Genomic DNA, 11,921 nt, shown 5'->3' on the forward strand with positions numbered 1-11,921 from the left:
AAGGGAATGCCTGACAGCTTGAAAGACATTTCACTACAGTGAAAATGGTTAACTTTGTTAAAGCAAACCCCTAAACTCTTGTGTATTTTCTGCAATATGCAATGATGTATCCGGGTGATGTTTTTTATCGCCTGTGTAATGGGTCATATGTGTAGTTGGTGTAGAGAGTCTGGCGCAGGACAGCAGATATTAGTAATCAACCTACTTTTACTCAAAATGTAAAATATACCAAGCAACAAATACACACACACACCATGACAGACTGAAAATACAATAAACAATCACTCACAAAACCCATGGGGGAACAGAGGGTTAAATAATGAAACAGTAATTGTGGGATTGAATCAGGTGTGTAAAACAAAGAAAAAACAAATGGAAAATGAAAGTGGATCGGCCGTGGCTAGAAAGCCGGTGACGTCGAGTGCCCAACGCCGCTCGAACAAGGAGAGGGACCGACTTCGTGGAAGTCGTGACAGGCTGAATGATCTGAATCTAGGATTACAAGGACTTTCCGCAACTATATTCAATGTGCGGGACAAAATTGAGGCTATGATTAAGAAGTTGGAGGACAACACACAGCTCTTTGTCACTTCCCACGAGCTGGGTTGTGACAAAAACTCACACTCATTCTTATGTTTAATAAATGTATTGTATAGTGTGTGTGTGTGGCAGGATTACAATGATGGCAAAAAAACAACATTTGAGAGTGCGCTGACCTTGGTGCTAGTCGAGGGGGTACGCAGCTGGAGGTTGAATGTTTGAAGGGGTACGGGACTATAAAAAGTTTGGGAACCACTGATTTATTGTAATCAGTGGAATGAGCAAAAACACGTTGCTCTGATGACTGAGTCTATCATTACTGCATGCGCAATGCCATCACTGTAATGGTCCTTATTAACACTTAAGTGAGCTTCTTGCCTGAATGGGCATGGTCACAATTAGTCTATGGTCGGTTCACATTCGTGGGGAGTAAGTCAGTGGATCTATTGCAATTATTCTGGACTTAAATTAACATTGTAATAAAGTTTAATAACATCTTTGGTCATAGTATTTAGCTAAACATGTATCTTTATGTTTAACCCCTGACAGCCACAGCTAGTGAACCTGTGTGCCACATCTGCCACGGGTTCCAGGGAGCGCCCTGCCAACGGCGCTTCTCACACACCCTCCCCCCATCTGGAGTGGGCTCCCCAAGAGGTGGACCCAGAGCAGGCCCAGCCCCCCGGCTCCAACCTGCAGGCCGAAGTCACCAGGAGCAGGGCTGACCCAGAGCACACTCCAGGAGGAACCAGGAGCACCGGTTGGGAGGACTGCTCCTCCTCCACTGACCCTTCTGTCGGCAGCTTAGGAGACGCAGGTGCGTCCACAACCACAGCCCTCCCACTCACCCTAACATTGAGCAATGGTAGACACACTAATCGATCAAATAACTGATATCCCAGACAAGACGTCTAACTTCTCATTGTTGTGTTACCAGACTGCTACCCCAATCAGCTGTGTGAGATAGAAACCCCCCAGGAGCCTCCAGCCACGCCAGACCTGAACACCACCCCAGACTGTCAGGAGGTGGTGAAGGGGGACTGTAAGGCCGTGGTGTCGGGCCTGCTCTGCGGGAAGCCAGTCAAGTGGGAGGTGACCTTTGACATAAACCCCTACCTGAAGGGCAGAGAGCGGGAAGAGAAAGTTCACGAGGAACTGTGGAACGAAACGTTCCATCATCTGGCTGGACGTTCCATTATTCAGGATTTTGAAAACATGGCAGATAAGGAGTGTGAGATTGAGCATGGTGCGTAAGACATGGGTAATATCTCATTGCTCAAATGTGACCGGATTCAGGATCGGGGTGTTTGATGTGATATCCTACATCACAGTAGGGGTGTTAAATGTAAAAAAAAAAAAAAAGATTATTTTTTGTTGTTGCAGAAATGCCTTCTTGAACATGTTAACTTTCATATGCCTTCATTACAAACTTGTATGGGATCTGTAAATATGAAGAAAAAAAAATCTCAAAATGAGTTTAGCCCAGTAGAATGCACTGAGCTATATATAGGGAGAAAGGCAGGATCCATGATTGGCTGAGATAAGGGAGGGGGATAACAGAGAGACGACATTCTGGAGGAGAATGTCATGCTGACTCATGCATTTACATATGAATTCTTAGAGATGGGTGGGTCTAAGGCTTAAGTTGTGAACATTGCTAAATGGTAGTAAAAATAATCTCCTCATCTCCAAAGTTATATAACACATAGCACGCTCAAGGGTGTAGCACGCTCCACGTCACCAAGTTCAATAACAAAACATACACCAGTAGCACAACTAGAATGCAAATGTGAAGTTATTAGGGATTTTTGTACACTGGGGAAGAAGGGGGAATTCACCAATTACTTCACAGTCCACAAGCCATTCTCGTTGTCTGTTCCGTTCTCCAGGGATAATCCTAAAACTCGGGTCCTCAGCCAATGCAGTACACAACTACCCGTTGTGACCCGTTGTGTCCAGGTCACAACGGGTAGTCTCACAGATATTATTCTCTCTTCTCCCACTCTTCATAACGCACGTTGCTCTTTCCTTACTCTGACCCTTTGTGCAGGCTGCTTCCTCCTTTATCCCCAAGCAATCCCTGGCTTAACGATCTACATTCTTGTCTATTTGGGGCAGGAAGTCCATATAAGGCTCGGGGGTGGAGCCAGTGGGCTGCAAGATATCTCCCCTCAATAACCACTCCCCTCACCTCTCCCTGCCGTCTGCCACAACGTTTATCACATTCCCATGTTTCCCCTAACTGCAATGTATGATACACCGTTTTGAAGCTCTGAGTCTGTAGAAAAAGCTAACCTTGAAAATTTGACATAACCTGAATTCAGTCACAAATTGTATCCTTTGGAGTGATTGTCTTTTATTGTTTTGTTTTGGTAATAGTTTACTTCTTCAAATCAGTTTTATAATGGAATTTATGTAAATCAAAGATGATAAGGTGACAACATGTTATTTTCCAGGTTCTGGCAGAAGATGCCAGTTGTATGCCATCCACACCAGCAAGGCCTGTAACATTCTCAGTAAATACACTGCATTTGTCCCTGTTGATCTGGACACTAATGAATATCTACAGACCTTAATCGACTACATCAACCCAGGTGAGACACTCCTGTTCATTTTTATTTGTTTATTTTTATTTCACCTTTATTTAACCAGGTAGGCCAGTTGAGAACAAGTTCTCATTTACAACTGTGACCTGGCCAAGATAAAGCAGAGCAGTGCGACAAAAACAACAACACAGAGTTAAAGCTGAAGCTCGTCTGGAGGTTTGTTAACATAGTGTCCAAAGAAGGGCCAGATGTAAACAGAATGGTGTCGTCTGCGTAGAGGTGGATCAGAGAATCACCAGCAGCAAGAGCGACATCATTGATATTTACAGAGAAAAGAGTCTGCCCGAGAATTGAACCCGTTGGCCTCCCCATATAGACTGCCAGAGGTCCGGACAATAGGCCCTCCGATTTGACACACTGAACTCTATCTGAGAAGTAGTTGGTGAAACAGGCAAGGCATTTGAGAAACCAAGGCTATTGAGTCTGCCGATAAGAATGCGATGATTGACAGAGTTGAAAGCCTTGGCCAGGTCGATGAAGATGGCTGCACAGTACTGTCTTTTATCGATGGCGGTTATGATATCATTTAGGCCCTTGAGCATGGCTGAGGTGCACCCATGACCAGCTCAGAAACCAGATTGGAGGAGGTACGGTGGGATTCAAAATGGTCGGTGATCTGTTTGTTAACTTGTCTTTTGAAGATTTTAGAAATGCAGAGCAGGATGGATATAGGTCTAACAGTTTGGGTCTAGAGTGTCTCCCCCTTTGAAGAGGGGGATGACCACGGCAGCTTTCCAATCTTTGGGGATCTCAGACGATACGAAAGAGAGGTTGAACAGGCTAGTAATAGGGTTTGCAACAATTTCGGCTGATAATTTTAGAAAGAGAGGGTCCAGATTGTCTAGCCCAGCTGATTTGTAGGGATCCAGAATTTGCAGCTCTTTCGGAACATCAGCTGGGGGGGGGGTGTTCAGAGCTGTTGGCCGAGGTAGGGGTAGCCAGGTGGAAAGCATGGCCAGCCGTAGAAAATGCTTATTGAAATGATCGATTATCGTAGATTTATGTTTCTTAGCCTCAGTTAGCCTTAGTTGCTCTTATTCTCCATGGAGAAAGTTATTCTCCAAAACTTTTTTGAATTCTTGGTATGCATACGTTCACATTGAATGGATGGGAGTTTTTTTTAATGCTTATTTTAACCATTGACTCTTCTTCAGACCTTTATTAAAAATCAAGGTAACTTTGTCCTTTAATACCACAAATGTGAACAGTTCTAAGACTGCTGTCATCCTTTAGGTTAGGAAATACACTGTGTCTCTGTTGGGTGTTTCAGGTGAGGGTCTGAAGTGGGGCTCTCGCTCGGGGAGCAGGAAGAACCAGGTTTACTCCATCGGACTGGGCCGCTCCCAGTCTGGCTGCATGTCAGAGGAGGCTGAGGACGGGCATCTGCACCACAGTAAGACCTTTACCGTACTACATAGTAGAAGAATGTGTGAAAATGTGTGACGGGTGATAGTTTGAAGAGGTCATACACCTGCCAAACAGACAGATCTGACAGGTTTTTAGTCATTTCTATATGAAAAGCTTCATTCCAAAACGCTATTTTCAGAAGTGTTGAAATGAGCTTTTATTGTTTAAAGAAGTTATGAAATAGGTTGTGTGTTTTTTGACTATCTAATCGTGGCATGGGGTTGTGCAATGACAGACATGTATTTGTTCGAACTCTATCAATTGATGGTTTCATTTCAGAGCGGACAAATAATCATGTTTTTAGGCAAAACGCTATATATCCGCCTCACTCTCAGAAAAACAAGTAGTACTGCTAGGTTTTAAACAGTCAAATGTAACAAATAACTACATTAAATTTAAAAAAACTGTACAAAGAATACATCTGTGAACAATATTTTAAAAGTTTGAATCAATACAGTAATGTGAGATCTGTATGTAAAACATTTATATTTTATATTTGAGTAATTAAGAAGATGCTCTTATCCAGAGCAACTTACAGTTAGTGCATTCATATTAACATAGCTACGTAGGTGAGACAACCACATATCACAGTCTAATGAATGAATATGCTTTGAGTGTTTTACCTGTGTAGTATACTATTCATGTTGTCCACAGTGAAACTTTTCAAATGACATTGACCTATCTTTTTGCTGGGTTTTAGGTGTGGAAGATGGGGCCTCTCCATGCAGCACCCCCTCATCCTCTGGCTGGGAAAGAAGCAGCTTTACAAATGGTGAGTTTTTATCTGGCCTGTTTTGCTTTCAAGGAAAATCACTGGCTTGCAAATAATATTAATGTCTTCATTAAAAAGCCCATTTGTTTTCTTATGGTCTACATTGATAGCGTCTAAACATGCACGCTCACACGCACACACACACACACAAACACACACACACACACACACACACACACACACACACCCACACACACACACACACACACACACACACACACACCCACACACACACACACACACACACACACACACACACACACACACACACACACACACACACACACACACACACCCCACACAGCTGCTAGATTGTGTTTGTCCTCTGCTGTGGCTTCCAGCCTTCTGTGGGTGTCTTATCTGTGTACTGTGTGGTGGTGTCATGTGGAGTGTAGTCGTGATGCTCAGGGTAGAGAGGAGAGAGAGCTAAATGGAAAACTAACTTGCCCTGACTGACTGTCTTTCTCTCTCTGTCTCTCTCAGCCCCCCAGAGGAGCCCGTCTGTGACCTCAGACCAATCACAGAAGTTGGTGGAGAGCCTCTTCTCAGCCAGGTGGGTGATGGAGAGGGCCAGGGTGGAGAATAAAATACTAACTAGACTGCTAGTGTTGTCTCATTGCCAACTGATAATTGTTACTTCCTGTTACTCTATATTCTGAGGGCACCTGCTAGATCTAGTGACTTCGAGTTAGGACTGACCCTATTTAGTCGACTGGTTGATTGTTTGGTCGATAGGCGGTTGGTTGACCAAGATATTTTTAGTAGAGCAGTGGCAAATGGAGTGCGTTTGGAAAGTATTCAGACCCTTTGACGTTTTCCACATTTTGTTACGTTACAGCCTTATTCTAAAATGTATTAAATAGTTTTTTCCCCCTCATGACAAAGCAAAAACAGGTTTACATATTTTTGCCCATTAGTATTCAGAGAATGATGAGGGAAACATTTTAATGTAATCCATTTTAGAATAAGTCTGTAACATAACAACATTTGGGAAAAAACATTTTGGCTTATGAGACACCTGTCTGATTCCCGCCTGTCTGAGTGGACTAATCCATTGAATAGGCCATATGGATGGCACACCAGTATCACCAGTAGTACATTTAGCCTACCATTAATTTCCATCATTTCTCATCTACATTGTTTGGTTAAGGTAATTTCTGTTAATACATTCAATATATTAACTGATACAGTCTTACTAGGCTACACCTGTTTTTGCTTATTTCATTCCATTTAGTTGTTAATTTATTCATTGTCTTTTTCTTGGAGTGCTCCTGTCAATTTTGAGTAAGGACACCCATCTGATTACGTATAGAAGTAGGCCTAGGCTACCTGGCCTGGGCGCAAATGTAGGCCTATAAATGTGCCCATTTTGGGATCTGCTACTATTTCTGATTGTCATAACTCACCATTACTGTGGAGCTTCTCAAGGTATTTTTTTCTTTTGCCTCAAACAGCAAGTAAACAAAGTCTGTTTTTACATCCATTGAGAGTGACAATAGTTCCTCAACATAGCCTATATATATATATTTCTCCCTTTCGATAACCACTCAGCATGAAAGGGGACAAAATGTCATGTGTTATTTTTTCTTTAACTAGAAATGCAAATTGATTTCTGATTCTAATAATACTATTAGACAGATCATACACGTAAAGTTAGCTAGTGAGCCAGAAAGCTAACGTTCGTTAGCTAACTAACAGTACGCTTTAACTTGCAATAAAAACGACTTTCTGACTAAATTAGAAACGTTTATCTGAAAATGTAGCTAGACTCTTACCTGTATACATGGATGAACATTTCAAGGCAGACTGGAACCATTTAACTATGCTTTATTTGAAGCTACATCTTGTTTGGCCGATGTTGTGTCAAGTCACTCCGGTTCACACTGACCGTGGCGTGTGCAGAAAGTAGTACATCACTTTTTCCAACTGAACTGTTGATAGCACCTGCTAAATTCAGGGCATCAATGTTGTGGAGAAAAGTAGCAAAACCTTTGTAGTTCTCGATGGCTAACGTTTTATTTTTTTTAAATGGCGCGGTAGAAAGGACTAGCAACACATACTGAACAGCTCACATTACAAACAGAAGCATTCTACATGGCAGACCAATCCAAACTCATCTCCCGGCATGTCCAGCCCATTCAGCCAATCATGGCTAGCGGTAAAATTCCTGTCTTTTTCCGTGGCTTAACCAACTAGGCTCGGAATTTCAAAAATGTATTTCTATTTATGGATGGAATACAAGTTTGTTATTAAGGCACATGAAAGTTCAGATGTTTCAGAAGGCATTTCTACCAAAAAAAACACATTTTGATAAGAAAATAAATGTTTATGTTCACATCCCTGTCCTCTGAAGTAGTGACGTGCGACATATGCCTAGTTTCCTTAAACAAATCACATATATGGAAAAATACACGTTTTAACATTTTGACCGGTCGAGTAAGATTAGTTTTAGTTGGGGACATCCCTACTTTGAGTACATAGTTTTTTGTGTGATGTAATGTCTCCTTTCTCCATTTCATCCTCATCTCACCCAGTCGTATCTCTCAGGCACACATTACTCAGTCGCCTTTATCCGCTATGCATCATTTGTGCATTTCCCAGTGTTGGAAAAATGTCCCTTTCCCCTCCATTCTCAAAATGAAAACAATTCCACTTATGTTGAACTATAGGTATGTGCTGAGAATGGCAGGGTTATGCTAGGAGCAGGAAATAAGGGCTGCGTATGCTTCGTGATGTCACAGAGAAAATCCAGTGTATGTATTTGGGCTTACAAATGGCAATGAATGAAACCTGAAGTTGATCTTGAGATGCTGCATCTCTCTCCTGTCCTCTACAGACTGACTCTCAGCCGGACAAGACTCCTGACCCGGGCTGCCAGGGGCTTCATGTTTGGCTCAAACAGCAAAACCAGCAACTCTGTAGGGGAGAGCGAGAATGAAAAAAAAGACTACATTCCTCTGGTGCGTGGTCAGTGGTGACAAAATGTTTTTGAAAATATAAATGTTTATCTTTTTACACCCTACATCTCCCTCTCTCTGGTACAGGTGTCCTTACAGTTGGCGTGTGGTGCGTTCTGCCTGGACAGCGCTCTGTGTGAGGCCATCAATGTGCACATGGACAAGCTGAAGTGGACATCTCCCTTCACCAGCCACCGGGTCAGTCTGAGTCACCACGTCTCCCACTCAGCCAGTTGCCGCTCAGACAGCAGCAGCCACAAGTCCACCTCTCCATCTCCATTTGAGAGCTCAGCTAAGGTAACAGAGACCAGCCTGGCAGGCCACCACCAGACTGGAGACCTGGCTGTCAGCAGCCACAGCCAGACGGGCCAAGGCCCCTCAGACCTGGCCAGGAGTCTCCGGATGGAGGGTGGGCCAGGATCTTCTCTTTTCTTCCTGGGCGGCCCCTCCACCCCTACCACCTACGCCGAGCCCCCTCTCTACCCTCATTCCCTGACTGACGGCGGACGGGGCTCGGAGTCGGAGAGTGTGGAAACCCCCCCAGCAGCGCCCCTTGGGTCTGAGAAGAGGCTGGATACGGAGGGCATGGTGTGGGCCACGGCTGTAGCCCTGGCCTGGCTGGAGCACAGCTCGGCCAGCTACTTCATAGAGTGGGAGCTGATAGCAGCTAAGGCTAGCATGTGGCTCAGTGCCCAGAGCATCCCTGAAGGAAAGGACTTAGCTTCGGTCAAGTCTGCTGCCAACCAGCTCTTTATCATCCTCAGACACTGGGACGAAAACCTGCAGCTCAACATGCTCTGCTACAACCCCAACAGTGTCTGATCGCATCGCATGCACCATCCTCCACCCCGACATATCCAACTATGCTAACTGACTAACGCTTTACAAACAAAAAAATTGTATTTGCTGTTCTGATGATTTTGTTAGTGAGGTTGTTGTGAGCATTGTGTAGTTGGATTAATCTTGTTGTGATAACTTCTAAACATGTCAGAAGCTTCTCAGAGGCATGCTTGTTGTCTCCATGTGGATGAATACAGACCATGCATTCACTAGCTATGGGTCAGTGAAAGAAATCCGAAGTGTTCGCGTAAACATGCTGTAAAGTTACTTGCTGACTGTTTACATATTTGAGAGAAGATATATGTTTTGTTTGTGTTTAATATGTCCATCATATTGATGTCCAATGATGAGAGAATCTGCCAAAACAATACCAATTATTAATATTGCATCTAATGTGTTTGCTCGTCACCATCATTTCAAAACCCATATTGTGATATAAAAATGAGCCTGGTAGCAGATCTGTTTGTGCCATTTTGCCAACTTTGCGAACTCCTCTTCTCATGTTTAATGTGTTTTTATTGTATTTTCATCAGCCATAAGTGCCTAACAATGATCCAACACAAACAACGATTGGTTATCTGGAATACGTATTTGGATGTTTTGCTGATGCATTGTCCATTCATCAACATGTTGTTTGGAATACTGTATTAATTGTGTTTCCTTTATAAGAAAATGCTCAGCATGTTTTCTTTGTAGATGTTTTCGTAGTTCTGAATAATTTGATAAACGTTTTCCTTGGTCCTTGTTATCTTTTACAAGGCATTGTGCTTTGCTCTCATATTTACTCATAAACTTGTGTTGTTTTACTCAGGTAATATTATTTTCCTCAGGCTTTGACATTGCATCCATCCCGCTGCATGGAAACCAGGTGTTTGTGTTTTAAAAGATGTATCAACAGTTGGAGCAAAGCAATTCCCCCACAGTCAACCTATTCTGCTGCATTTGGCTGTCAGAGATGAGATCTATGGTGTGTCTTAAATGTCTCCCTATTCCCTTTATAGTGCACTATATTTGACCAGGGCTCTGGTCAAAAGTATCTCACTGCATAGGGGATAAGGTGCCATTTGGGACGCATCTCTAGAAATGTCATAATGTAATTGTGATCTGTATAAGCTTATTGTGGTTGTGGTGGCTGGCTTTACTTGTGAGAAGTCGTATTTTTCATGTTTCGAGGTCAAACATACTCTACATGACCAAAAGTATGTGGACACCTCCTTGTCAAACATTTCATTCCAAAATCATGGGCATTAATATGGAGTCGGTCCCCCATTTGCTGCCATAACAGCTTTCACTCTTCTGGGAAGGCTTTCCACTAGATCATTGCTGCAGAGACTTGCTTCCATTCAGCCACAAGAGCATTAGTGAGGTCGGACACTGATGTTGGGCAATTAGGCCTGGCTTGCAATCTGCTTTCCAATTAATCTCAAAGGTATTCGTAGGAGTTGAGGTCAGGGCTCTGTGCAGGCCAGTCAAGTTCTTGTACACGGCATTGTCATGCTGAAACAGGAAAGGGCCTTCCCCAAACTGTTGCCACAAAATTGGAAGCACAGAATCGTCTAGAATGTCATTGTATGATGTATCGTTAAGATTTCCCTTCACTGGAACTAATGGGCCTAGCCCGAACCATGAAAAACAGCCCCAGACCATTATTCCTCCCCCACCAAAATTTTGTTTGCACTATGGTAGCATTCTCCTGGCATCCACCAAACCCAGATTCGTCCGTCGAACTGCCAGATGGTGAAGCGTGATTCATCACTCCAGAGAACGCGTTCCCACTGCAGACAATTTTTATGTGTTACGCGCTTCAGCACTTGGCGGTCCCGTTCTGTGAGCTTGTGTGGCCTACCACTTCGCGGCTGAGCCGTTGTTGCTCCTAGACTTTTCCACTTCACCATAACAGCACTTATAATTGACCGGGGCAGCTCTAGCAGGGCAGAAATTTGACGAACTGACTTGTTGGAAAGGTGGCATCCTATGACGGTGCCACATTGAAAGTCACTGAGCTCTTAGGCCATTCTACTGACAATGTTTGTCTATGGAGATTGCATGGCTGTGTGCTCAATTCTATCCACCTGTCAGCAATGGGTGTTGCTGAAATAGCCAAATCCACTCATTTGAAAAGGTGTCCACATACTTTTATATATATGTAGTGTACCTCGCCATTGCTGCTGTGTGTTTTGAAAAGATTGTTGACTGTTTGTTTGGGGCTGCATGTAATAAAATGTGTTTACTCATAAAGCCGTAAAAGTTTGTATTGAGACAAAGCAAAAACTATTGGTCCCATTGGTCACACAAACAATATAACGAACGTTACCCTGAATGGTGCAGTAGTGGTTTATGTCCAGTTTTATGTTCAGTTAATGACGTTTGGCATTTGAAAATAATTGCACCGAAAGGCAGTACAGTCGTGGCCAAAAGTTGAGAATGACACAAATATTAATTTTCACAAAGTCTGCTGCCTCAGTTTGTATGATAGCAATTTGCATATACTCCAGAATGTTATGAAGAGTGATCAGTTGAATTGCAATTAATTGCAAAGTCCCTCTTTACGATGCAAATTAACTGAATCCCCCAAAAACATTTACACTGCATTTCAGCCCCGCCACAAAAGGACCAGCTGACATCATGTCAGTGATTCTCTCGTTAACACAGGTGTGAGTGTTGACGAGGACAAGGCTGGAGATCACTCTGTCATGCTGATTGAGTTCGAATAACAGACTGGAAGCTTCAAAAGGAGGGTGGTGCTTGGAATCATTGTTCTTCCTCTGTCAACCATGGTTGCCTGAAAGGAAACACGTG

General features: G+C 43.2%; 1 protein-coding gene across 1 annotated transcript in view; it reads left to right on the plus strand.

Annotated features, from left to right (window-relative positions):
- The window catches only part of vwa5b1 (von Willebrand factor A domain containing 5B1), a 41,360-nt gene extending 30,978 nt beyond the window's left edge, over positions 1–10,382 (plus strand). The window contains exons 15-22 of the mRNA XM_024384162.2: positions 1,090–1,357; positions 1,478–1,786; positions 2,997–3,134; positions 4,417–4,539; positions 5,254–5,325; positions 5,809–5,878; positions 8,162–8,285; positions 8,370–10,382. Of these exons, the coding sequence (XP_024239930.1) occupies positions 1,090–1,357; positions 1,478–1,786; positions 2,997–3,134; positions 4,417–4,539; positions 5,254–5,325; positions 5,809–5,878; positions 8,162–8,285; positions 8,370–9,104 (1,839 nt within the window). The 3' untranslated portion in view covers positions 9,105–10,382. The remainder of the gene's footprint in view (positions 1–1,089; positions 1,358–1,477; positions 1,787–2,996; positions 3,135–4,416; positions 4,540–5,253; positions 5,326–5,808; positions 5,879–8,161; positions 8,286–8,369) is intronic.
- Positions 10,383–11,921: the final 1,539 nt, after the last annotated feature.

Source organism: Oncorhynchus tshawytscha, linkage group LG22 (genome assembly GCF_018296145.1).
Source record: "Oncorhynchus tshawytscha isolate Ot180627B linkage group LG22, Otsh_v2.0, whole genome shotgun sequence".
NCBI classification, from domain to species: Eukaryota; Metazoa; Chordata; class Actinopteri; order Salmoniformes; family Salmonidae; genus Oncorhynchus; species Oncorhynchus tshawytscha.